The sequence below is a fragment of the Gorilla gorilla genome, chromosome 17 (genome assembly GCF_029281585.2).
Source record: "Gorilla gorilla gorilla isolate KB3781 chromosome 17, NHGRI_mGorGor1-v2.1_pri, whole genome shotgun sequence".
Classification (NCBI taxonomy): Eukaryota; Metazoa; Chordata; class Mammalia; order Primates; family Hominidae; genus Gorilla; species Gorilla gorilla.
The window spans coordinates 38,254,826-38,282,570 of NC_073241.2; the positions used below are offsets into that span (position 1 = coordinate 38,254,826).

Sequence of the window (27,745 nt, forward strand, 5' to 3'; positions counted from 1 at the left end):
TATTATATCCTACTGCATAACTTAACCACTTTTCTTTTTTAAAAAATAGTTTTAACAAACCCTCCTTATAATTTTGACAGCTAAGTGCCTTTAAGCCCCTTTTTCCTTTCTTTTTTTTTTTTTTTTTTCTGGCTACTTAGTCTGTTTAGTCTGTGACAAGAAGGTCAGGATCATCCCTGCTGTCCGCAAAGGAGATGATTTATGATACCCTGTCCCCATCTTCACAAGCCGCTGCCCAGTGGGAAAGCAGCTGGATGTCAATGTCCAGCTGGTGGTGGCTGGGAGCATGTTTTTCCCATGTCAAGGACTCTGTTTGATGTTTTGCTTGACTCACGCATTCAACAGACACTGCTCTGTGCTGGGCACTGCAGGGCAGCCGGTTACATGGGGGCTCTGGAGCAGGGCTGGGAAGACAGCTAAAAACACTAGACCCTTGAGCTGCCGGCCTCATCTCTGGGCCTAGGCCAACCCAGAGAAGCTCCAACAGGCTGCTCCACAGAAGGGACAAGGACGAGGTTTCTATCACTATAGCTCGGGGATGCTACTGAATCTTTTCCAAGTAGCTACACTTGTATCTCACTCAAAATCATCTGAAAACAGGTTTAGGCACCCCACAAAGCCAGGGCATGGCAGGAGACAGCTAATGTGGCCAAGGCCAACAGCACATTCCAAAGACCCAATCTATAAAAACCCGGCCTTACCATGCTGCCTTTTTTTTTTTCTTTTTTTTTTTTTTTTTTTTGAGATGGAGTCTCACTGAGATGCCCAGGCTGGAGTGCAATGGTGCAATCTCAGCTCACTGCAACCTCCACTTCCCAGGTTCAAGCGATTCTCCTGTCTCAACCTTCCAAGTAGCTGGGACTACAGGTATGCGCCACCATGGCCCAGCTAATTTGTTTTCGTATTTTTAGTAGAGACGGGGTTTCACCATATTGGCCAAGCTGGTCTTGAACTCCTGATCTCAAGCTATCCACCCACCTCGGCCTCTGAAAGTGCTGGGATTACAGGCGTGAGCCTCTGTGCCCAGCCCTGGTTTGCTTTTTGTCATGTTACGAGTTAAATGCTGGGACTTCAGGGATGACCACAGTCAGGTCCCTCATTCACAGGTGAGGAGTTTGAGGCCCTAAGTGGTGAGATTTGCCAAAGCTGCTGGGGCCAGTGACAGAAGCAATTTTATTTATTTATTTTTTATTTTTTGAGACAGAGTTTTGCTCTTGTTCCCCAGGCTGGAGTGCAGTGGCATGATCTCAGCTCACTGTAACCTCCACCTCCCAGGTTCAAGCGATTCTCAAGCCTCAGCCTCCTGAGTAGCTGGGATTACAGGCACGCACTACTATGCCCAGCTAATTTTTTGTATTTTTAGTAGAGATGGGGGTTTCACCATGTTGGCCAGGCTGGTCTCGAACTCCTGACCTCAGGTGATCCACCCGCCTCGGCCTCCCAAAGTGCAGGGATTACAGGTGTGAACCACCGTGCCCAGCCTATTTATTTTTTTGTTTTGAGACACGGTCTCACTCTGTTGCCCAGGCTGCAGTGCAGCGGGGTTTTTCATAGCGGCTGCATCAATTTACATTCTCACCAACAGTCTGCAAGGGTTGCTTTTAATCTATATATATATATTTTTTTTTTTTTTTTGAGACAAGGTCTTGCTCTGTCACCCAGGCTAGACTGCAGTGGCAGCATCACAACTTGACCTCCAGGACTCAAGCGAGCCTCTCACCTCAGCCTTCCAAGTAGCTGGGAGCATAAGCGTGCACCAGCATGCCCAGCTGATTTTCAATTTTTTTGTAGAGATGGGGATTCACCATGTTGCCCAGGCTGGTCTCAAACTCCTGGGCTCAAGCAATCCTCTGACCTTGGCTTCCCGAGGTGCTAGTATTACAGACATGAGCCACCGCACCCCAGCAGAAGGAAGTTTAAACCTTATCACTCTTTGATTCAGTCTACACCTGTCTTCCAGGTCAAGGACCAAACCTTTGGACTTCATGCATGAGTGAAATAAAACAATAAAACTGGGGAGCCTGTATCAGGTTTTTAAAAAAATGTTATTAAGTCTATCTTTAATATCATTTCATGAAAGACTAAAATCAAGGAAAGAGAAAAGCTCAGAATAAAAGTCTTTCCTAAAGGAGGATGAGAGGTAACTTCAAATTAAATATATTGTTTAAGGGATATATTTAAATACTTTGAAAGTAGAAAAAAATCACAATGTCCTATTTTACAAGTATACAATTTTCTCTCATCACAAATTTATCAACTTTTCTATGATCTAAAATACAATTAAATCCCCGAAATTTACTTTCTTTTTAATCTTAGTCATTGGCAAAAAAAACTCACTTCACATAAATATGTTGAAAAACAACTGCATTTGATGTCAATTTTTGAGGCACACTGAGCAGAGACGAGAACAGCCGCTTTCACCGTGTCCACACATTCACCCTCAGAGCTAGGGAAGATGGGGGTGACACACAGACTGGGGCTGACCGTGGTGCAGCCACAGTCCACTGGCTTGTGGGCTAGAGCTTGGGAACCCCAGCTTTCAATCACTGATTCCTGGACAGGTGTGTGGGTCTGACCCTACCAGGGGGCCTTTTCAGAGATGGAGGCTGGTGTTCGGCCCGGGCACGCTCCCAGGTAAGCCTGCCTCACCCTACCTATAATCCCCTGCTCTGCGTCATGGTTTTCCAAAGGAACTCTGGAGTCTGGCGGTCCCTGGCAACCCTAAGGCCTCAAGGGTGGAGGGAGGTACCTGTGCTCATCCCATAATACATTAACTTTTACCTTGTGTACACAACAGCGAGTATCTAAATTTACCTTTTACAAATGGAACCAACTGCACACATTAACCCAACAGTGGGTTGCGTGCAATCTCAGAGTGCAGTTTGTCCAAGTGACCTGACTGAAACACATCACAGCCCCAATAACTTCACTGTGCCTGATCCTGCATCTCCTCCAAGCCTTTACCAGACCCCACACAGATGAGCCAGCCCTCCCATGCCATGGCCACATGGATCATCACCGCAGAAAACTCTAGGCCAATATGGTTAATAAAGGACCTGGAAACAGCCGGCTCGCTACTGCAGCATGCATCCTCTCAAAGAATCCATATGATAAATTCTTTTGCTATTGCCCTTTGATTAAAATTAGGTTTATTTATTTATTTTTCGAGATGGAGTCTTGCTCTGTCACACAGGCTGGAGTGCAGTGGTGTGACCTCGGCTCACTGCAACCTCCGCCTCCAGGTTCAAGCAATTCTCCTGCCTCAGCCTCCCGAGTAGCTGGAATTACAGGACGATGCCACCACACCCGGCTAATGTTTGTATTCTTAGTAGGGACGAGGTTTCACCATGTTGTTCAGGCTGGTCTTGAACTCCTCACTCGTGATCTGCCCGCCTCAGCCTCCCAAAGTGCTGGGATTACAGGTGTGAGCCACCCTAAAATTAGGTTTTAAAAGGCTTTTTAAAAATCACAAACACTGGGGCCAGGCGCAGTGGCTCACACCTGTAATCCCAGCACTTTGGGAGGCCGAGGCGGGCGGATCATGAGGTCAAGAGCTCGAGACCATCCTGACTAACAAGGTGAAACCCCGTTTCTACTAAAAATACAAAAAATTAGCTGGGCGTGGTGGCGGGCGCCTGTAGTCCCAGCTACTCAGGAGGCTGAGGCAGGAGAATGGCGTGAACCCGGGAGGCGGAGCTTGTAGTGAGCCAAGATCGCGCCACTGCACTCCAGCCTGGGCGCCAGAGCAAGACTCCATCTCAAAAAAAAAAAAAAAAATCACAAACACTTTACATCCTATAACTATTGTAACCAATTCTTGGGATCCTGACCTCAAGCAGAGTAGGGAAATAGGAAGTAAGAGAAGCTTAAACTCAAAGGTTGTCAACAAAACAAACATGAGCGACTGGCAAACAGAAATTCAGAGGGAGAGCTGGTAACCTTGAGATAACCTAACAAGTTAGAAGGAAACGACGGGGAAAAAAAGAAGGTAAGTGTTTAACACTGGCTTGTTCTTTCATTTATATAATCATTCACAGAAAAAAAAAAAAAAAAAAAAAGAGCCAGGTGGAGTGGCTCCTGTAATCCCAGCTACTCAGGAGGCTGAAGCAGGAGGATCACTGGAACCCAGGAGTTCAAGGCTGCAGTGAGCTATGATCATGCCACTGCACTCCAACCTGGGCAACTGAGCAAGACCCTATCTCTTAAAAAATATATAAAAATAAATGTAAAGAAAAGTATTTTAAGCCTACCATGTGCTGAATGGACACTGAGGGAGAGTACCATCTATATTTCTGCCACCTAAGTCCATCTAAACCTGGAACCTGACAGTTATAATACCCTACAGCCAGAAATCCAATAACTGGTATTCCAGTTTTAAGAATCCAACATCTTTAAAAGAGTCTACGTAACGAAGAAAAAAGATCCCTTGCATGGTCTTCAGCATTTATACTGCAGAACTCTAGAGGTGAGAGAGGGGCCTTAGAACCCCCCAGAGTTAAAGAAGATGTCTCAATCTCGGGTTCATGCTATGCAAAATGCTGTGTAAATATTTTAATTTTTCTGAACAAAAGATTAATAGCTAGCATCAAATACTCAAAGGGTGACCCCAAAAAGGTTAAGAGGTGCTCATACAGGCCTCTTGCGGGGACAGCTCTGGGGCCCGGCTGTGGCAGCCATTCCCACTGCATCCTCTGGCCTGGGTGAGGGGGCATGCATCACTAAGCACTAGTGGTGGGCCGGGGGCCCCACGCGGCTGCCAGTGCCACTTGGCATCCCATCCTCCTGGGAAAGTTGCCCAGGCAGCTGAACAGGCACAGGCCCCCAGGGGACATCACCACTCCAGGCTTCTTAGGGTGGGTCACACTTCTAGTGGGTCCTTCCAGAAATAACAAATGGTTGAGTACAGGGGTGCAAGGAGCTTTTCCTGAGCATGCATTGTGAAAAGAGCTGCTTCAATATTCATAAGAGGATGCACTGACGTGATGGTTGTTAAGATGACAGTAAAAAGAACGAAAACAGGGCTGAGTTTGCTTAGTAAGTAACTGACAAATTGCAGGTTAGGCTGCGTGGCTTAGGGCTTCACGTCTGGCCACATCAACAAACGGCAGAGCCCCTGACCCCGGCAGACTCTGCATTCTCTATGAGTGTGGCCACGGTTACTGGGGGTGTTTCCCAGAGAAGTACACCTACCTGTGTGAAGGAAACCTCTCTCGCAACTCAGAAATAATTAAATCTTCCACAAGGTGATCCGTTTCTGTCACAAGATCTGCAGCTGATGTTTTTGTTGAGACACGTTTTTCCTCAGTAAGGGCTTTTCTGATGATCTGAAATAAAAGTACGGGATTTGGGTTAAACATGCAAACATCCTCCTCCCAGGCAAAGGAATTATCCACTCCTTCGAGTCCCCTCTGTATTCAGCCTGCCATTGGGGGGGGGGAGGGTGGGGGCAGCAGGTGTGGCTCTGTGGGTCACTGACTTCTTGCATCATTGACCTCAGAGCTAATATCACAGCCTAGGCTCTCTGGGTTTCTAGTGAGCCTTAATGACTCCACCATTATTCTTTTACAAGAAAAATTATTTCTCCATTACTTGAAATTATTTCAAAATTATTTTGTTGCACCTGTGAAACAATTTCTCTTCGAGTAAAAGAAAAACACAGGGGTTTTGAAAAGAGCATGAAACTTCCTCTGTAAGAATGGCCCAAAACAAGATCATGTTACACACCTGTGCCCTGTATAATCCCATGAATTCAAATTTAGGAGATTTCAGTGTAAAGTAAAAGCTTATTTTCCCTAATTCACTTTATCCCATGAAATGGGATATGCCCTCGAATCTGATTGTAAATGTTCCCACTGAGAAACCCGGGAGAGCTAAACTGTGTTTCAGGAACCATGGCCAGCTCTCACTGCACTCTGGGCTGGAACAGCATCAGCTGTCTCAGAGTTCATGCAAGGATCCACAGGGCTGAGCTCCGACACAGGCTCCGCAGCTGTGCAAGCTGCCAACACACTGGTCTAAACCCATCACAGCTATACATAGGAGCAAGGACTGGGATGGTCCCAAGAACCCCAGGAAAACCCAAACAGGAAGGGATAAAGAGTGGCTAATCAGTCCCTGGACAACTCCAGAGGGACCAGTTCTGGTCCAGCCCAGGCCTTTCTTCTCCTTTTTGTTTTGTTTTGTTTTGTTTTACAGACTGGGTCTCTCTGTCACCCAGGCCGAAGTGTGGTGTCATAATCACAGCTCACAGTAACCTCAAACCCCAGGGCTCAAGTGATCCTCCCACCTCAGCCTCCCCAATAGCTAGGACTACAGGCACATGGTACTGCACCCAGCTCATTTTTTATTTTTTGAAGAGACAGGGTCTTGCTATGCTAGACAGGCAGGTCTCAAACTCCTGGGCTCAAGCGATCCTCCCACCGCTGCCTCCAAAAGTGCTGGGATAACAGGCGTAAGCCACCGCGCCCAGCTCTTGCCCATTTCTGTCTGTCTTAACAACTTGGTGTCTCCCTCATCATGATGACAAAGTCAGGGCACCTAAAAACGAACTCAGAGCCTTCTTCCTAAACTATCTACATCCCAGAATCCTGTATTTCTCTCAAAAGGACCATCAATTGGCCAGGTGCCCAGACGTGACATCCATCACGTCTTCTGATAAGCACACACCAAGGACCCACTCATGCCAGGCCCTGTGCTGCCAGAAGCACACGGGGAATTCTACAGAACAGGCAGGAGCCCCCAAAACTCAGCCTCCCATGTGCTCCTCCCCATACGGGGCTGCCTGCTCTTCTCATTGCCTACATCCCAGAGCTGGCCCACGCTGTACTGAGCCGAGGCAGTTTTTGTTTTAATCTTGGTTGCAAAAAAAAACAGATATATGTTATAGAAAATTCAGAATGTGATAGGTCATACCAAAAAAAGCATACAGCGTCCACATAGCCATGTCCACTGGGTAGCCATAACTCCAGGACTTCATATTCCTATGACAGCCTCCAGCTCCCACCACCCAGGCCCTGCCTCTGGCCAGGGTTTCCTAGTTCCTGCTCATTGCCACCAGGTCAATTTTCTCAAATCACCAATTTGCACACAGGACTCTCAACAAATCAAGCTCCACAGGCCTTGTCTGTGAATCTCACACTCCTCACATGTGGCTCCCGTAGCACCTGCCCATGGTCCAGGACCCTCAACCCTGAGCTGGCCAGACAGGCCTTCGGCACAAAGCTTGTCTCATGTATGGCCACGGTGATTCCTGGTGTGTGTGTGTTTCTGTTGTGTACCTGTAAGTGTGTGTTCATGTGGTATGGGGGGAGTCAGGGTGTGTGTCTCTGTATCTCTGGGTGTGTGTGTGTGTGTTGCTGTGGTGTGAGAGGATGCAGGGTGTGTCTGTATGTCTATCTCTGGGTGTGTGTGTATCGGTGTGGTGTGGGAAGATGCGGGGTATGTGTGTCTCTGTGTGTATCTCTGGGTGTGTATGGATTTCTGGTGTGTGTGTGTGTTGGTGTGGTGTGGGGTTGTGGGGAGTGTGTGCATAGAGCTGGGGTGAGAAAGGCAGCCTAACCAGGGGACACAGCCCCAGAGAGGATATGGCAGCAGAGCCTCTGGGATCTCGAGGAAGGGCAGACTGTGCTGCACAGGTCTGACTGGGGTCTGAGAGCTGCATTTCTGGTAAGCTCTATGGTGACCCTGATGCAGGGGTGCTCACTTCAGTAGCATGGAGCTAGAGCAGAGTCTCAAACTCCCACGTGAAGAGAGCCACTAGGAGACCAGGATGTTCCACCTCAGCGGGCGGGGTGGGCAGGTGGTGGTGGGTATTGAACCCAGGACCACCACCTGAGAAGACAGTGGCTTTACTTCATGCTTGTGGCATCCCCACATGGGGAGCAGCCGTAAAGCTACCTGCAAGGGTGGCTGGTATTCCACCCGTCCACCCTTGCAGCCTCTACGCAGCAGCTGGATGGGGAATTTTCAGACACCAATTACATCACATCACTTTACTGCAGAAAATGATCCAACGGCTTCCCGCCGCTCACAGAACACATCCCAAACCCCAGGGCCCTTGGGAAACTCCAAATCCCAAATCCCAGGGCGAGCCCTTCACAGCTCACCTCCGACAGGTCAGCCCCAAGTTGCTCTCCTGCTGTGCTCTGGGGTTTTCTCACTGATCCTAACCAAATCTGTTTCTGCCCCAAGGACTTCCTGTTTTCTGATCCTTCTACAACTTATCGTATCCCATCTGAAACCATCCTTCCTGTCAGTTTTGTTTTTGACTGTCTCTCCCAGGCAGGAGCTCGGAGGGCAGAGCTCTTTTCTACTTCCCTTCGTCCTTCCTGTCTGTTTTGTTGTTGACTGCTTGTCTCACCCAGGCAGAGGCTTCTGAGGGCAGAGCTCTTTCTGCTTCCCTTCTGTACCCCTAGCATCAGGAATGCTCCCTGGCATTCAGCAGATACACATACAGCAGGTACACAGAGTTCTTTGAAAGAATGAATAAAACACACATTGGGCTGCTTGAATAGACTGTAACATTTTTCCAAACGGGAACACTAGTGTCTGTGTGAGTGCTGACCACCCAGGTCCTTCTGTCTGGCTGTTTTTCTGGTTGCCCTGTTGAAAAGATCCAGTGCTTCTATCCACAAGTCCCACCTCCTGGAGCTAGACCAGATCTGCTTCCTGCACTCAGACCCACTCTCCCGGCACAGCCAGACGCACTTCCTAAAACACTTCCTAAAACATGGTCACGGTGACCATGCGTCTCCCCAGCAGAGCACTTGGTGGCGCCCTGTCACTATGTGGATAAAGTCAGAACCCCTGAAGGGAGCATACAATAGCTTCCAGATTTGCCCTTGTAGCAGAGACCATTTGACCCCAAACGTCCAGTCTCCCCTTTTTCCTTTTAGGAACGGAACCTCCAAGTTGGAGCAAGCACAGAGCTGCCTCGCAATCTGCACGCCACGCGGATACGTGCGGCCTCAGCACCAAGTTCTGCCCCAGAGGATGGGACTGGAAGCAAGACCTGCAACTTCCGAGTCACATCCTCAAAAGGATACTGCCTTGCACTTCCTCGTGTCCCATTCCCCCTCACCACAGGCTACAAAGTAGGTGTGGTGCTGCCCATGCAGGAAGAAACACCTCGGAGCAATGAGGGAGGACAAAGCTGGGTCCCTGGATGACTTTGTGGAGCAGACCACCCCACCCCATACCTCTTACTAACTAGACTTCCCCTGCTCCTCTTACTGGCCTCTGTGAAGAAACCAAACAAACCATCAACTCAGCAGCTGCGGGCCTTTCCCGACCCCTTTCTCAACTCCCCTCCCCTCCCCTCCGAGCTCTGAGAATGCCATGGCCCTGTCACACGGAATCATTAACCCTGGAGTCTCCTGATGGAACCGCCTCAGCCAGCCCACTGTCCTCCTCCTTCATGACTCACTTCAAACATCACCTTCCACATGAGGAGCCTCCAGCTTCTGCGGGCAGAGGGGCACTCACCCAACTGTGACTACAGCACTTACACAAGCCACCAACTGGCACCCACAGCACTTATCACTCCATGTGTCTGCTCAACCAGCCTGGGTAAGGAACCCTACCCTCTCTGTCTCTGTCCACCGCCAACAGGCCATGGTGCACCCTGCATGGGGGCTGCCTCATGGGGGTCTCCAGGAACATCTGCTGAGTGAATGCATAAAGAGTCCTTGGCTGCTGCACACTGAGCTCACAGTTAACTAAATGCTAGAAGATTTTGTAATATGTCCTTTTGTGTCACCTTATCTAAGCTCACTGGTATTTATACACTCAGTTTTCCACATTCAAAACATACACAGCTGTGTGTGTGGAGGAGGCGGGTGCTGGGGGCCCTTGGGGCAGCTTGGAGAATGCTGCAATCTGGGTGTGTCCGCCAGGAAAACAGGGCCGAGTCATGGGTTACAGAGTGGGAAGAGTGGATTCAGAGGCAGGATGCTGTGTTGTGTTATGCTCTGTTGTTATTTTTCTCTTGAGACAGGGTCTCTCTCTGTTGCCCCAGATGGAGTGCAGTAGTGCAATCTTGGCTCACTGTAGTCTTGACCTCCTGAACTCAAGCAATCCTCCCGCCTCAGCCTCCCCAGTAGCTGCAACTACAAGCATGCACCACCACACCCGGATCATTTTTATTTTTATTTTGTAGAGCTGAGGTCTCACAATATTGCCAAGGCTGGTCTCAAACTCCGGGCCTCAAGTGATCCTCCCGCCTCGGCCTCCCAAAGTGCTGGGATTAAGACGTGAGCCACTACACCTAGCCTTCATAATCTTTTAAAATATTAACTGTTTTCTGCTTTTATTAATATTTATTATTGCAGTTTCTCTGATGACTTTCTTTGTGAGTGTGTCACAAGGAAGGCCATGGGGCTCGAACATGCCTGTACCTCCTACCGGCAGGGCAGGTGACCCTGTGGCCAGCCTCTTCCACTAGACCTGGCCTCACAATCGGGCTGCTGTCTTGCGTCAGGTGTGCAAGGCCCTTCACACCCAGCCAGGGCAGCATGCCCCATGCCAGGCTCAAGCCCCCTCGAGTGTCCTCCCTCCTGTACCTCCATGTCTTTGGACACGATCCCTTGTGCCTTCAATGACATCCCTGGCCACCTCCTGCCTGTCTGTGCTCTCAGCCTCCATCTACTCCAGCACACCTCCTCCAGGAGGTCACCCGTGTGGCCGTCCGCCCACTGCCCTGGCTGAGGCCCCTCTTCCTGGGTCAGCTACTGCACAGCCCACTGTACTTGGTCACTGCCCCGTCCCCTCTACTGGGCCATGCACTCCTCCAGGTTGGGAGCTCTGCATTTCATCCCAGTAGCTCCAGGAACTACCCTCACCCCGGGCAGGGTGCTGATGCCAGCGACATGCACCCATATACACCAGATAGGGCTCTATCAGGTGTACTCGGGGGCCTTGCACACATGGGGGCTGCGCCAGCTAGCTTCCTTCAGTCACCAACAGACAATGACACTAAGCTAACCTAAAAAAAATCAGAAGCCTTGTCCTGTAGCTCTTCATGAAGATGGGTATGAAAAATTCCCTTCCAGGATGTAATTCTTGTTTTCAGCAGTTTCATAACATCAGTGGGAGTAGAGAGGGATACAGTACACTCCAGAATCAGACAGCTCTAAATTCAAATTCTATATGGGTTCTCATGGCCTTCACTTCCTCTTCTGTAATAACAGTATATCTAACACATTGGGTTGTTTTAGGAATCACATGAGGTATTGTAATGAAAAGGTCTTGGTCCACAAACTTATTTACACACAGAACCTCACCAGTATCAGTTGTGAGAACATGTATCTGAGAAAATCTAATGACTTTCTCAGCTAATTTTTGTATTGTTACAAAAAATAAGAACCTACCGTACATACAATGTACAAGTTGCAAATAGGATGCTAAAATACTAGGTTAAGAAAAGTTTAATTCACGAATTGTCCTATGCTAAGAGAAAAGGTGAGGAAAAGTGCTGTATTTCTAAAATCAGTAAGCGAGACTCAAACAGCCCTGCCCTTTAGCCAGGATCACGTCCACAGGGCGAGGGAGCACATGGGGTTGCCAGGTAAGTTCCCGCTGAACCCCTTTACCATGGCTATTTTCCCTCAGTCTTAGAGATTTTAAACACTCTCACTCCACCAGCAATGAGTTAGGTATCCTGGTTTTTAATTAATGTTTTTCAGCTACTCGCTAACTAAGCATGCACTTCACAGACCCCCCTGGCTCGGGTCTCTCCTTCCAGTAGCATTCTGTTAATGTATAACATATAAAATATGGGCCTGAAGTCACTGAAGCCTGAATTTCAAATCTAAAAGGAAAGGTCACCATCAACTCCAGCTTCAGAGACATCCTAGGCTAACATATTCATGGAGACGTCCAACTATCTTTCCTGTCTCACCCCATCTTGTTCTTGTGCTCCTGTCCCCATCCAACCTTTATGCCAGTCACTGCAGGGCAGCTGGCATGTGCTCTGGAACCCAGGCCCTGTGCATCATCCACAGAGCAGCACGCCGGAGCCTTGCCAGAGTGCGGTTTCAATAGGAGATGTGTCTTTCCCTCTGTCAGGTCAGGAAGATGTGGCCACTGGAGGTGTGCACCTGACAACACGCCCCATGTTTATGCTTCCAGATTTACTGCAACACAAGTGAATGTGTTGTGATGGTTAATTTTATGTGTCAACTTGACTGAGCTATGTGGAGCGCAGATACTTGGTCAGACATTGTTCTGGACTAGGCGTGGTGGCTCATGCCTGTAATCCCAGCACTGGGAGGCCGAGGCAGGCAAATCACCTGAAGTCAGGAGTTCGAGACCAGCCTGGCCAACATGGGGAAACCCTGTCTCTACTAAAAATACAAAAATTAGCTGGGTGTGCTGGCACACGCCTATAATCCCAGCTACTCAGGGGGCTGAGGTAGGAGAAACGCGTGAGCCCAGGAGGTGGAGGTTGCGGTGAGCCAAGATTACGCCACTGCACTCCATCCTGGGAGACAGAGCAAGGCTCCATCTCAAAAAAAAAAAAAAAAAAAATTGTTCTGGGTGTTTCTGCGAGGGCATCAGCATCTTAATCAGGAAAGTAGATCCCTCTCCTTCCTGTGGGCGGGCCTTGTCCAACAGCTGAGGGCCCAAACAGAATGAAAAGGCTGACCCTCCCCCAAGTAACAGGGGGTTCTCGGCAAATGGCCTTGGGACTCTGTCCACATGAGCAACTCTTCCTGCCCTATGGCCTTCAAACTGGAACATCAGCTGTCTCTCCGCGTCTCCAGCTGCCAGCCCATCCTGCAGACTGGACCCACCCACCTCCTGCCGGTCCCGTTTCTCTGAAGAACCTGATACGTGTGACTATCAATAAAACCTAACAGTTCATCAGGTACCCAGGTAATAACATGCCTATCACATGGTGTCATGTGGCACATGTGGTCAGCAGTTCACAGCTGTTGATGCATCACAAATCTCTGTACAACCTCAACCCTGGGAGGAAGAGGAGGAGCTGGTCCAAGCAGACGTGGCTCCCAGGCCAGCCCACCTCAGGCTCTCGAATCCTCAACGCCTCCTTTAGTCTCGTGGCTATTTTTCCCCTCACCTTGATCTCTAGTCGCCCTCCGCCCTGACAAGGCACTGGCACCTTCCATACCAATGCCAGCAGCCACCCGTCACCCACATCCCAGCTGCATTCCCTGTGTTCCAGGGCCCGTGGCCTGTGGCCCCTGCCTCCCCTCGTGGCTTTCCTCCTATCTCCCCACCATTCTGCGGCTCATCTCCCTCCCACTATTCCTTGAAAGTGGGTGTCTGCAAGCCCTCAGACCTGCCTTCAGCAGCTGAGCTTCCTGGAGATGGCCTCCACCTCACACCCTGCCCAGCTCCACGGCCTGAGCTCAAGCTTACAGAGCGCTTCCTCCGCCCCGTGCTGTTCTGAGCAGTTCACATGTACATTTATTCCACACAGTAACTCTGAGGACAGCAAAAATTATTCTCCATGTTAAAGATGAGGAAACGGAGGCACAAAGAAATGGAGAAAGTTGCCCAAGGCCCTGCAGCTGTAAGGTACAGGGAAGGGGTTCCCAGCACCACAGTCCAAGTCCACCATCGCTAAACAGAGCCGACCCCACGGCTGGAGCCGTCACAATTGATTACTTCCTAATCCCTCTCCAGCTCACATTTCTCTCAAAAGCAATGACAGCCAGCCAGCTGCATGAGCCAGAAACCCAGAGGTCCTTTATTCCTATGTCTCCTTCAATGTACGACTCATCAAGTCCACCCCAACTCACAGCCCCCAAGGGCCACACCCCATCAGTTCGAGCAGGACACCCACCTGCAACTCTGCCCTCCACACAGGGCCCCCAAGTCCTGACCTCTCCCACCTCAAACTTCAGCCAAAGTGCATTTCTTGGAGGTCCTTGGTGCTGTGTTCTCTTTTGCCCCTTCTGCTTTCATCTTCTCTATTGGCCCCGACCCCTCCTCTTCTCTCTCCCCTCCCCAAGCCCATCACCTAACTTTCCTAGCTGACTCCTGCTTTTCTTTCTAAAGACACACTCAGCTGTGACTTCTTCCAGGAAGCTGTCCACATCCCAGGCGCTGGGATGGCCTCCCAGTCCCCCTGCACACTGCAGTGACTGGCCAGGTCTGCACCTCCTCCATCTCTCACATGAGAGGTGAGCCCAGGGGCAGGGCGCCAGTCTGCAGAAGGCCTCCTGCAGCGCTCATGGCAGGCTAGGGCAGAGCTGGGACAGCGGACACAGGATCCTGAGACTGGTTCAGCCTAGAGACCAAGGCCTTCCCTCATTCCCACAGAAGAGAGAAGACGCAAACCAGGCTCCAGGCTCCTGTCTCCATTGGGCCCAGGAGGAGGCCAGGAGAGAGGGAGGGGCCTAGACTCCGGAACTCCCCTCTCCTTCTCAATGTCTCAGCTCCCCATGCCTTTGAGCTCCTGCCTTCCTCCACCCCTAAAGCTCGGGGAGGGGGCCTGTATCTCACTAGCAGCCTCTCCATCCTCTGGCTGAGTGATTTCACCCACCCTCCTGCCCCAAACTCCAAAGACAGTAATCTCCCCTGGGCAGCGCTTCATTGGGGTGAGCAAGTGACAATCTCAGGGCCACAGAGTCCAGCACTCACTCTCCCCGTGGGGATGAGCCGTCTACCAGCCTCTCCTTAAGGGGGCACAGGTGGGACCTCACTGGCACCCTGGAGTGCCAAGGGCTGGGATGAGGCTGCCCAGAGGCAAGGGCAGAGCCTTCTGCCCTCCCCCTTCTTATCAGACAGCTTTTGTTAGCAAAATGGGTAGGAAATGATAGGGACCTCTCAGATAGGGTCAGGAGCAGTGGGCCTCGGACCCTTGGAGACCATGTGCCGACCCCCACCCCACCCCACCAAAGGGACAGCTGCTACTCTGTGCCTGCCAGCTGCTGTCTCACAGGAATTCTGTCTCTGCTGATGTTTGAAATGTTGGCGAGTTTTCGAATTTCTCATGTAGGCTGACCCCACCCTGCAGAGCTAAGCAAACACTGCAGGCGTGGACCAGGCGAGGCAGGAGCTGGAGGCCATCACCACCGCCTCCTCCCCCTCCTGCCTCCCCTTCCTCCAGCGACAGGTGCACTCAGCCCAGGCAGGAAGAGCGGGGAAGCCTTTTCTGGAGAAATGAACCACTTCAGAAATGACCTCCACAAACTGGCATTTGTGAGGCTCCCAAGGAGGAAAATGGGAGCCTGACCTGAGCTCATCTGACGGCAAAGCCCATCAGTGGCCAAGCCTGCTCTCCTCCTGTCCGGGACATGGCCCTAAATACCATCTCCAGGAACATGACTTCCACACTGCATCTCTGCCGTCAGCTTGGGTGCAAATCCAACATCTCCACTTAGTGAAACCCCGTCTCTACAAAAAATTAAAAAATACATATTATCCAGGCATGGTGACACATGCCTGTAGTCCCAGCTACTCAGGAGGCTGAGGTGGGAGAATCACTTGAGCCCAGGAGGTAGAAGCTGTGATTGCACCACTGCACTCCAGCCAGGGAAACAAAGCGATACCCTGTCTCAAAAAAATAAAATAAGAAATCTACTGGCAATTCGAGCTTAACCTGCGCAGAAGAGAACACTCGACTCTCAGCTCCAAACCTGTTCCTCCTGCAGTTTTGCCATCTCAGAAAGTGGCAAATCCATTCAACCAGCTTTTCAGGCCTAAACCCCTGAAGTCACCCTTGGCTCCTCTCTTTCTCTCACACCCCACATCCAACTCAGAGACAAACCCTGTCACCTCAGCCTCCAAAGTAAATCTTCTTCACCACCTTCTTCACTGCACCCCAGTCAAATCCACCCTCATTTCTCACGTGGCTTCCTATCAGATATCTGATTCTGGTCCCCCTAGTGTCCCACACAGGACCTCATGCAGCAGCCAGGGTGGTCCCCTATATAGAGTCCTATAAAGCCCCACACAAGACTCTGCCCCAAACCTCCCCTCACACTCAGAGTAAAAAGGCTAAAGTCCTTTCCTGAGTTGTTAATGATTCTTTGTTGGATGAATAAATTTATAATCAATGTGTTATTACCATCATTTTAAAAGCAAATAATATCAAAGAAGCCAATAAACAGCTGGGCACAGTGGCTCACACCTGTAATCCCAGCACTTTCGGAGGCCAAGGTGGGTGGATCACATGAGGTCAGGAGTTTGAGACTGGCTTGGCCAACATGGTGAAACCCCATCTCTACTAAAAATACAAAAATTAGCCAGGCGTGGTGGCACATGCCTGTAATCCCAGCTACTCGGGAGGCTGAGGCAGGAGAATTGCTTGAGCCCGGGAAGCGGAGGTTGCAGTGAGCTGAGATCGCACCACTGCACTCCAGCCTGGGCGACAGAGCAAGACTCTGTCTCAAAAAAAAAAAAAAAAAAGCCAACAAACATGTGCATTTAACTTCATTAATTATCTAAGAAACGCAAATTAAAACTACAATAAAATACCACTTCAAGCCCATCAGAATGGCTACAATAAAAAAGACAGACCATACCACGTGTTGTGGAAGACGTGGGGAAATGGGAACCCTCACACACTGCAGGGTGGAGTGTAACTTGGTACATCCTCTTTAGAGAACTACTTGGCAGAATTTACATTCCCAATGACACAGCGATTCTACTCCTACTATTAATAAATCCCCAACAGAAATGCACACATAATCAAAAGACATGTGCAAGAAAGTTCACAGCAACATTACCCGTATTAACTCCAAACTGGACATTATCCAGTTTGCTCAAGAGTTGAATGAGGCCAGGCGCAGTGGCTCGTGCCTGTAATCCCAGCACTTTGGGAGGTCGAGGCGGGTGGACCCCTTGAGGTCAGGAGTTCTAGATCAGCCTGGCCAATATGGTGAAACGCCGTCTCTACTAAAAATACAAAAATTAGCCAGGCATGGTGGCGCATGCCTGTAGACCCAGCTATTCAGGAGGCTGAGGCAGGAGAATCACTTGAACCCGGGAGGCAGAGGTTTTGATGAGCCAAGATCACGCCACTGCACTCCAGCCTGAGCGAGAGAGCTAGACGTCGTCTCAAAAAATAAAAATAAATAATAAATAAAACAGTTGAATGAATAGTGATGTACTCACATAATAAAATACCATGCAGCGGAAGTTCCCATTGTGCCACTCCAGACTAGCAGCATCTATGTCAGCTGGGAATGTTAGAAATGCGTATTCTGGTGCCCACTCCACACCTAGTGAATGAGAAACCCTGCAGTGGGACCCCATTTGCCTTAATAAGCCCTCTTGGGCTTCCAACACAGCCAAAGCTGGAGAAGCACTGCTCCACAGCAGCGACCCAAGGAATGTGACCACACCAAGGAGATCACGAAAAATCCTGCTGGGAAGATGGATGGCTCACAATAGGTATACAGAAAACTAGACAAATGCAAAGCAAAACGAAACATTCTTTAACGAAAATACAAGTTGCATTAGAAAGAAAGGAATACACTGCCGGGCTGAACCATGAGTTACATCTGCATGGCCATCCGAACATGGACATGGACGCCCATGGAACCACATGGGCAGGGCCACTACAAGGTGTAACACAGAATAATTCTGTCAACAATGAACAACTCAAGAAAGCATGACAGAAGCCTATTACTTAGAAATGGGTGTAACGCTCAGAAAATTGAGAACAGGGACTCTGGACACAGGACAAGGGGTGAGGAGCGCGGGCCAGGTGCTGCTGTTCTTCATCATGTGCTTTCAGTGTTACCTCACTCATTACATTCCCGGTGTGAATAACCAGCAAAAAGGAAAATCACAAATCAAAAAAATACTGTGTTGGTAAAGCCAGATGGACAAGTGGGGACACGGGTCAAGAGCCCACCAATGTGCCTTCTACCCTGAAGAGCCAGAGGTAGACAAAAGAGTATTCATATTCCAAGGACCCACTGTGTGGAGGGCACACCACCAGGCAAGGATAAATAAAGTCGCGAGGAGTGCCAGCTCAGCAGGACCAGGTGGGGCACTGGAAAGACAGGGAAGGCCACCTGAGAAGCGGTCCATGAAGGAAGGGGCTCAGGAGCCGGGCTCTGGAGACAGGGAATGGTTTGCATACTCCATAGGCCAGAAGAAAGGCAAGAAAATGCAACATGTGTTTTGCAAACACCAAGCAGAGCGACCAGATCTGGCCGGACAAGGGGACAACAGGCTCACTTCGCAAGGCCGGGCCTCGGGAAGCATAACCTGCAAGGGTGTGTAAGGCCAACTAGAGAAGGGGGAAGTCTGCGGTCCTGAGGTCAGTGCTGGGTTTTTCTTTTTCTGCTTTGTCCTGAGATTTTGTTACAAGTAAACAGAGATGAATTTCCTGTGAAGCTAATGACGCTTAAGCATCAAGGCCCCCACTTGCCTGCAAGGGACCCTAACAAAGTGTTCACAAAGCCGTACACAAACCCCTTTTGTAATGGGCAAAAGTCAGCTGTTTTGACTGTAGATCTAACCTTGTGCCTTTCCACTTAAACTGTCCTTCCATCAGACTTTGCATCAGGTGGCACTGGCGTGGATACAGCCAGTTTGGGCTAAAGATAAGCTGAGTAGATGAACTAACTTTGCTTCAATAGGGTTTGCAGTCACATTTCTCTGTAAGTTACTGAGAGCCATCCAGTGTAGAAAGGGCTTCCAGACATACTCCCCTGTCCATCACGCCAACCCACCTGGCATGGTGACAAAAACATACAGGACCAGAGGAGCACGTGAGGTGGACACAGGCACCGGCACTGAAAATGCGTGGATCACAAAAATAAACCAGATTTCAACTGCACAGAGCCAGAAGCAAGTCTGTAAAAAACAGACTCACTTACAACTAATGTATAAAAAAATTCATAGAAGGTTCTCAATTTGATGACATCCTAAAAATTTATAAGCCAATTGTTACCAGTAACAAGTTTGAAGCCTAAATTTTCTAAATTATCAGTAATAAATTTCAATCAGCCAAGCAACAGGAAATGCTGAATTTATCTTTCTATTCTCCCCATATAAAATATTACAAACTCATTGTCATTCAAAAGATGCAAACAGTATGAAGCCAGAAAAAGGGCAAAAAGTATTACGGAAGTATGAGAAGCAGTGAAAGAATTGTTATTTTTGTGTATTTCGTGATATTTGCAGTATTTCTTAGCATCTTAGAAATTTATAGATGTGATTGTTCTTATTCTAAATAACTTTTATATCTAAGTTTGAATTTGTAATTTTGTTTTTTTTTTTGTTTTTTGTTTTTTTTTTGAGACAGAGTTTCACTCTTATCACCCAGGCTGGAGTGCAGTGGTGCAACCTAGGCTCACCACTGCATCCTCCACATCCCAGGTTCTAGGGATTCTCCTGCCTCAGCCTCCTTAGTAGCAGGGATTACAGGCGTGTGCCACCATGCTCGACTGATTTTTGTATTTTTTTTTTTTTTTTTTGAGATGGAGTCTTGCTCTGTCGCTCAGGCTGGAGTGCAGTGGCACGATCTCTACTCACTGCAAACTCCGCCTCCCGGGTTCACGCCATTCTCCTGCCTCAGCCTCCCGAGTAGCTGGAACTACAGGTGCCCACCACCACGCCCAGCTAATTTTTTGTATTTTTAGTAGAGACAAGGTTTCACCGTGTTAGCCAGGATGGCCTTGATCTCCTGACCTTGTGATCTGCCCGCCTCGGCCTCCCAAAGTGCTGGGATTACAGGCGTGAGCCACTGCGCCCGGCCACAATTTTTGTATTTTTAGTAGAGATGGGGTTTCACTATATTGGTCTCAAATTCCTGACCTCAGGTGATCCACAAGCCTCAGCCTCCCAAAGTGCTGGGATTACAGGCTTGAGCCACCACGTCTGGCAAATTTTGTATTTTCTTAAAGAGGGCCCCCTAAATTGTCTAAGTTTCTGGCCCAACAGAAGCTGGTTCAGCTCCGCGGGAGGATTTGAAAGGCAGAGCTGTCTACAATACTTCTGTTCACACATCACACAAAAGATGACAACCATCCACATCAGTGAATACTGTCATCTGTACCTGGGGTGGGGCTGTGGTCACTCCCTCCCCAAAAGCCCAACAGCCAGGGAGGAGGCTGCCGTCACAGTGTGGGTGGCTGGAACTAGGAGGGCAGGGATGATCCCCAGGGTCACGGAAGGAAGAGTGGCACAGAAGCATGGAGGGGGCAGGTGAGGGAATTGGGAGCCTGGGACAGGGAAGCCTGCCAGGACTGGGGCAGAGGGGAAATGGAAGCAGTTTCTCCAGGGCCACCTTGAGCGGAACCAGTGTCTAAGAGAGAAACCACAGTGCACCTTTATCTCTTGGAAGGTCTCTCCTTCGGCTCCCTCACCTTTCCGCATCTAGAACACAGACTCCATCTCAGGGGCAGCTGAGAGCAGCGAACAACAGAGTGGTAGAATGCTGGGTGCTAGTCAAGGGTGAGCATCTGGGGCCCCTGTGACTTTGCCAACATTCTCTTCACTAAGGAGAACTCCAAAAGGATCACCACTCACGACCTTTACACCCCGAACCAGGTCATCTGGCTAAAGGATATGTTTTCTCCAGTCAGCCCCCGATTGCGTTAGGAGACAATCTGTCCCTCTTTACACAGGTTCCGATGACCTTGTGTGGCTTCTGTTTGTCCCAGCAGCAGACCTTCAGGCCATTCCCTCAGCACTGCCCGGCAGGCAGGAAGCATCAGCATAATGCCTGAGGGGGAGCCCCGGCGGCCCGGGCTTCCTGACCAGACTCCTAATGGCAGCATCTTTATTGCAACCCTCTCCAGCGTTTAAAAAAAGCTTTTTTTGTTGTTGGCAAGTTGCAAAAACATAAAATATCTCTTAAGTTAAAAGTCATAGGAGCCTTAGAACTGTTCCTGCTCTATTGCAAGCTCTTTATGCACATTTGTTAAATAATAACATAAAATTTTAAAATCTTCTGTTTCTTCAAGGATCTAAATTTGAAAACCACAGAAACTCCTAACTTAGCTCGCCAGGGTTTACACAGCAATGTCTGAATCCTAAGCTGGCTTTTCACTGCCTCAAGGAAGAAAAGTTTTACGGTAGAACCTAAAAGTTCCTAAATATCTGGCTGATGCTTGCTCTGGAAGGAAAGCTGGGAGGCAGGGAAGGATGGAAGGAGAACCCGTGTTCCATGCACACAGTAGCTCTGCTTTCCAGGAAGAACGCTTGCACTGAAGCTACAAGCTTCATCTGCCTTGCAGGAAGGTTTAGGGTCCTCCTTTTCCTACAGGAGGGAAAGGTCAAAGGGTGGAGTTTCACAACACTCTTTTAAATTCATTCATTCTTTACGGTCTGAGGCTTGGGTCCTTAAAACCACAAAGGGAAGGAAGGCCCTTCAACAAAAAATGAGTCTACTTAGTATTGCAGATTAATTTTTAAACAGGATTAGAGGATTTGCACCAAGGTAAAGCACTATCCACTTTATGACGACTCACTTCAAATTTAAGATTGATAACGGTCCAATTTTAACATCTAGGGAAACTGGTAGAGCATTTTCGGACTGTCAGACCTCAAAAAAGAAAACAAATGTTGTTTGAATATAAAAGGCCAATCTGCTCTCAGCACACCTCCTGTCTCTCAAATCCCCGAAAACAATCACTTTTTTTCTTTTTTTTTTTTTGAGACGGAGTTTTGCTCTTGTTGCCCAGGCTGATGTGCAATGGCGCGATCTCAGCTCACTGCAACCTCTGCCTCCCAGGTTCAAGTGATTCTCCTGCCTCAGCCTCCCAAATAGCTGGAACTAAGGCACGCGCCACCATGCCCAGCTAATTTTGTATTTTCAGTAGAGACGGGGTTTCACCATGTTGGTCAGGCTGGTCTCGAACTCCTGACCTCAAGTGGTCCACCCGCCTCGGCCTCCCAAAGTGCTGGGATTACAGGCGTGAGCCACTGCGCCCGGCCCACGATCACATCCTAAGAGACAAACATGGAGTAAGCCATCTTACAGTCCTGGGAGAACCAACACTCGCTTGCCTACCAGTACTGTCGGTGTGTCAGGCACTGCTAAAGGTACTGAGGAAAGTGGAAGGAACAATGACAAAAATGAAAAAGAGAAGAGAGGAACTGCACTCCATTTTAAACTCTGCTCGCTGGTTTTCGGTAGCTCTGCGGCTCGGTCTTCATCCTTCCGGGCAGTGTAACAAGTTCCTCCTGAACTCTGAGTCCGTGGCCGTCGCGGAGCTGAGCCACTTTCAGGGTGTGGGTCAGAGTAAGTTTGGGTTGAGGATGCTGCAGCCAGGACAATCAAACGGCAGCCCAGCCAGATCCCCACGAGGCTGGGGCTTAGCCCCGGGCTTCCTACCGCGAGCTGAATCCATTCATAGGTCCTTAAAAATCAACAGCCCCGTACGCTAGCCCTGGAGAGATTTCTACATTCTGACCACTCACTCAAACGCAAAGGTCACGTTAGCCGCTGAACTCCAAAGCAGAGGGGCTCGCCGCCAGGGCTCCGGGGGTTGGAGAAGGGCGCGGGAGGTGTGTCCAGGACACCAGCACAAAGGCTCTTTTCACCGCTCCGCGCCCCGCGCCCTCGGGTGCGGACCCTGGGCGCCCGCCGGCTGCGCGCCAGGACCCCGCCACTCCAGGCGGCTCCCAAGGCCCACGCGCTTCTGCTCCGCCCGGAGTTCCGAGCCCAGCCGTGGCGCTCACCTGTCCTGCCCGCAGCGCCAGCTGCACGGCCGCCTGGAAGCACTCCTCCCAGGGGCCGGCCGCCGGCGCCGCCTGGTCCTCGCCGCTCGGCTTCATCGCGGCCTCGCCGGGCCCCTCCACCTCCAGCCCCCCTCGGCGGGACTCCGGCTCCCACCGGATCCCGCCGTCCCGCCGCCAGGCTCCACACTCCCTGTGCCTGCTCCCGTAGCTCTGCGCCTAGTCCGCCGCCCGTCCCACACCTGCGCTGGCGGGAAGGGCAGCCAGCGGGCCGCGGGAGCCGCGCGTCCTGCTTTCCGCTCCCCGCCCTCCGCCCCGCCCCGTGCCGAGCCCGGCCCAGCTCCCCGCCCCGCTCCCGGCCCAGCTCCCTGCTCCCGCGCCCGGCCCCGCTCTGCATTCCCCACCCCGCCCCTCGCAGAGCTCGGCCCCGCCCATTCCCCCCTCTTCCCCGCCCCTTGACGCTCCCGGCCCCGCCCCGCACCCGTTGCTGCTCCTGGCCTCTTCCCGCGCCATGCCCGGACCTGTCCTGCACCGCCCCTCCCGCTGCCGGCTGCGCCCCATACCTGGCCCCGCCCCTCTAGGCTAGCCCTGAACACAAATCAGCGCCGAGCCTCGTCCCTCTCCGCTCCGCGCTTTACCTCCAGCCCCGCCCCTGTGGTGCAGCATCACCCTCCCCGCTCGGGGCGGACCCAACCCTGCTCCGCCGTGCCCCGCCCCGCAGCGCGCGGAGCGGGCTCCAAGTCCAACTCCTCTGAGCCTCGAGCCCCGCCTCCCTCTAGTTGAGCCCGGCCCGTGTCCAAGCCCCGCCCCACCGCCACGCGCTGAGACAGGCCCCACCCCCGGCTCGTGCAGAGCTCGGTACTGTTCTGGGTCAAGCGCGCGGAGGGCGGCTTGGGCCACCGCGGAGCTGGGAGGGAGGAGCTAGGAGCGGCTGTTTTGGGGGCCCGGGCAGCTACTGTCTGTGTGGACCCGTGCGGTGCCGGCCCAGCCCCGGAGGTGCGGGGGAGCGTCCTGTCCGCAGATCCCCGCGCACGTGGCGCCGGGCGTCCCTTCATGGTCTGTGTTCGGATTCGGGCTCGAGCGCCAGGGGCGGCTGGGCCAGCACCTTCCGACCGGTCGCTTTTTGTTCGCGGAGGCCGCTGGGCGCCAGGCGTAGTTCTCGGCCTCGCAGGAGCTCAGACCGCCGAGCGCACAAGGCCGCAGTGTTCCTGCAAGCGGCCGCCCCGCGCGGCAAGTTTGGTCGCAAACAAGCTCTCCCTCCGCTAACCCCAAACACTGCGAGGACAGCGGCTGGGCTTTATAAACTCTTCACACCCAAAACTCGAATTTGGAGATGGAACTGTGATTGCGATGAGCCTCTGTAGTGAGGAATGACCTTTCCAACCTTGGATTCTCTTGCTGGCCCATGTAAACATAAATAGGAGGCATTTCCCGAAAGAGTGGCCGCGTGGTTTCCAAAGTTAATTTCATAAGCCGCTCTGCCTGCCCGTTTTATAAAAGATGCTAACCCACGTAAAATTATTCTGGAGTGCCACTTCGGAGTCTGGGAGAATAATGGGAGTTTGTACAAGAACCTTGATGGGGCATTTTTTACACACTTAAAGTAATAATGAAATTAAACGTTTTTAGTTTTTGAGTACTTTATGTTGAAACACCTTGTGGAGAAACTTTAAGTGTACCGTATAAGAGACAAAAAATACAAACAGGAGGATTTACAAACAGGAAATACAAACACGCAGATATGGGTACAACTTTAGGGACTCTGGCCTCACCCAGAGCCCTAATCCTACGGCTCAGAAAACTAGACCAATTGCCCTGCCTCCCACCACGCCAGTTTGGCAGCTAAGGGCGCACTCCCCTCCATCTTTTTTGGGTTCTTATGTTTTTATGATGTTTAAGACAGAGGCCGGGTGCGGTGGCGCACGCCTGTAATCCCAGCACTTTGGGATGCCGAGGCGGGCGGATCACGAGGTCAAGAGATGGAGACCAGCCTGACCAAAAAGGTGAAACCTCGTCTCTACTAAAAATACAAAAATTAGCTGGGCGTGATGGCAGGTGTCTGTAATCCCAGCTACTCGGGAGGCTGAGACAGGAGAATCCCTCGAACCTGGGAGGCTGAGGGTGCAGTGAGCCGAGATGGCGCCACTGCGCTCCAGCCTGGCAACAGAGTGAGACTCCGTCTCAAAAAAAAAAAAAAAAGACAGCAGGACTTCAGAATGCACTTAAGATTGTGCTGTGAATGCGTTACTTTAAAAGAAATGCATTCTTTTGTTGATTTTCATGACAGGTTTTCATTAGCGGTCACTTCCAACACCAAGCAAACAAAGTTAAGAAGTGGCAAAATGTCTCTTCCGCCTCTTCCCGGTTCTCCTTTCTGAACACCTCTCCCTGTGCTCCTAGTACTGTCACCCCATCTGGAAGCTCAGTTATATCTTTAGATAAACTTTCATTATAGATCCCAGCTTATCTAAACATCTGGAAAAAGAGTTAACTTTCTTTCCGAAATGACATATCTTAAGGCAGCGTAGTGTGGTTTTTAACGGCATGAGGCTTTGAAGCAGCCAGGTTTCCTAAATTAAAATATTGGCCTCTCTTCTTCCTTATTGTGTGGATTTGAGCAAGTTAAAAATAACCGTTTTTGCCTGTTTCTTCAACTGTAAAGTGGTCTTTGTAACCATCGTATGGGTTAATGTACTTGTGCTTGGAACGTATGTGTTTGCTATTATTATTAAAGACTGGTCATTTATGCACCAGTGTGGGTAGCCTCAAGCAATCAGCATACCGCTTGGCACCCAATAGGTGTTTAATAAATATCTGTTCGGCCAGGTGTTGTGGCTGACGCCTGTAATCCCAGAACTTTGGGAGGCCGAGGTAGGAGGATCATCTGAGGTCAGGAGTTCAAGAACAGCCTGGCCAACATGGTGAAACCCCTTCTCTACTAAAAATAAAAAATTAGCTGGGCATGGTGGTACACGCCTGTAATCCCACCTGCTAGGGAGGCTGAGGCAGGAGAATTGCTTGAACCCTGGAGGCCAAGGTAGCAGTGAGCCAAGATTGCACCACTGCACTCCAGCCTGGGTGACACGAGCAAGACTCTATCTCAAAAAATAAAAATAGGCCAAGCGCGGTGGCTCACGCCTGTAATCCCAACACTTTGGGAGACAAAGGTAGGCGGATCACGACGTCAGGAGATGGAGACCATCCTGGCTAACATGGTGAAACCCTGTCTGTACTAAAAATACAAAAAAATGGCCGGGCGCGGTGGCTCACGCCTGTAATCCCAGCACTTTGGGAGGCCGAGGTGGGCGGATCACAAGGTCAGGAGATCGAGACCATCCTGGCTAACACAGTGAAACCCCGTCTCTACTAAAAATACAAAAATTAGCCGGGCGTGGCAGCGTGTGCCTGTAGTCCCCAGCTGCGGGGGAGGCTGAGGCAGGAGAATGGCGTGAACCCGGGAGGCGGAGCTTGCAGTGAGCCGAGATTGCGCCACTGCACTCCAGCCTGGGCTACAGAGCGAGAATCCGTATCCAAAAAAAAAAAAAAAGAAAAAAAGAAAATGTAGAGGGAAGTGGCCGGGCGCGGTGGCTCAAGCCTGTAATCCCAGCACTTTGGGAGGCCGAGGCGGGCGGATCCCGAGGTCAGGAGATCAGGACCATCCTGGCGAACACAGTGAAACCCCGTCTCTACTAAAAATACAAAAAATTAGCTGGGCGTGGTGGAGGGCGCCTGTAGTCCCAGCTACTCGGGAGGCTGAGGCAGGAGAATGGCGTGAACCCCGGAGGCTGAGCTTGCAGTGAGCCGAGATTGCGCCACTGCACTGCAGCCTGCGTGACAGAGCGAGACTACTTCTCGGAAAAAAAAAAAAAAGAAAGAAAGAAAGAAAAGAAAATTTAGAGGAAAGAGTGCATTATTTTTGCAATTAAAAGTTGATTTCAAACATTAAGCAAAAATTGTTACGATTTTACTGTAATGGGCCCAAATCCTGGTCAAAGAATCGTGGATCTACAAATGTGATCAATATCACCTGCATCTCAGTAGAAATGCCCCCAGTCGAATGGCAAAGAGCATCAACCCTTTTCCCATTCTAGAATATTCCTTGAAGGGCCCTCAATCTGTATCATTGACCACCCAGATTGTCTACTCAGAGACCCAAAATATTAGACAATTATTTGTACAATTCAATCCACATAAATAATGTTTTGTTACGTAGATAATGGAGAAGCTATTTTGGCTTGGATAATTTGATAATTATCCAGAGCCGCCCACTTTCCTTTGTGTGTATAAAAATCCAGATTTAGTTTATTAAGTTCTGTCTTATATTTATTATAAGCCCCCTTACTACAATTTTTTTTCTTCATGTTTGGTCGTCAGTAATAAGAGAACAGCTGGCCACCATCTGCTGCCTAAGAAAAAAGACATATATTTATTATATCCTTAGGAAGACTCCTAAATTACCCAGCTAATTTTCTTTTTTTTTTTTTTTTGGAAGAGATAGGGTGTCATCCTTGTTACTCAGGCTGGTCTCGAACTCCTGGGCTCAAAAGATCCCCACCCCCTCCCCACCCTGCCTTGGCCTCCCAGAGTGCTAGGATTACAGAAGTCAGCCACCACACCCGGCAGAAATCAGCTTTTTCTAATGAATAATGCGTATCACTCATGCGTCAATGATGACTCTCTGTGGAGATGTAAAATACTCTTCCCCAGCTGGCCTCCACCACAGTCTGCACACTGTCTCCTTCAGAGGCCCTGGAAGCCACATGAACTTTCCTTAAGCCCCTAGCATACTGCACTCTGCCTTGAAAAACTGTATCTTAACTACCCCTCCCCACACCCCACCCTAGGGCACAGTCCTTCTGGTGAGGCTCTGGTCACCAGAAGGCCACATGCACAGTGCCTGGGTGAGGGCCCAAGAAGCCAGGGCAGTGGCAGTGAGAAGGTGAAAGGACAGTCAGGACAGACTTTATGTCCTTTTTAATCTGCGAGTTCCCTCCCCTCATGTTCTTTATGGAAGAAAGCAGAGTCTAAATAAACAAAATGTCAGGTAGTGTTCTTTTCTTCCATCCACTTCTCCAGCTTCCCCAGGTTACCTTGAAATCTGATCTTATCTCGGCCGGTGAGGTGGCTCACGCCT

The 27,745-nt window shown here is 50.3% G+C and overlaps 1 protein-coding gene across 6 annotated transcripts in view; it reads right to left on the reverse strand.

Annotated features, from left to right (window-relative positions):
• The window catches only part of IMPA2 (inositol monophosphatase 2), a 50,672-nt gene extending 27,755 nt beyond the window's left edge, over positions 1-22,917 (reverse strand). The window contains exons 1-2 of one of the 6 annotated variants that reach the window (XM_055368434.2): positions 22,615-22,909; positions 5,191-5,324 (exon numbers count right to left, since the gene is read on the reverse strand). In XM_055368434.2, the coding sequence (XP_055224409.1) occupies positions 5,191-5,324; positions 22,615-22,710 (230 nt within the window). In that variant the 5' untranslated portion in view covers positions 22,711-22,909. Of the gene's footprint in view, positions 1-5,190; positions 5,325-9,581; positions 9,697-22,614 lie in introns of those variants that run through there. The other 5 variants (XM_031003748.2, XM_063699377.1, XM_063699376.1 and 2 more) reach the window with 5 other exon arrangements.
• Positions 22,918-27,745: the final 4,828 nt, after the last annotated feature.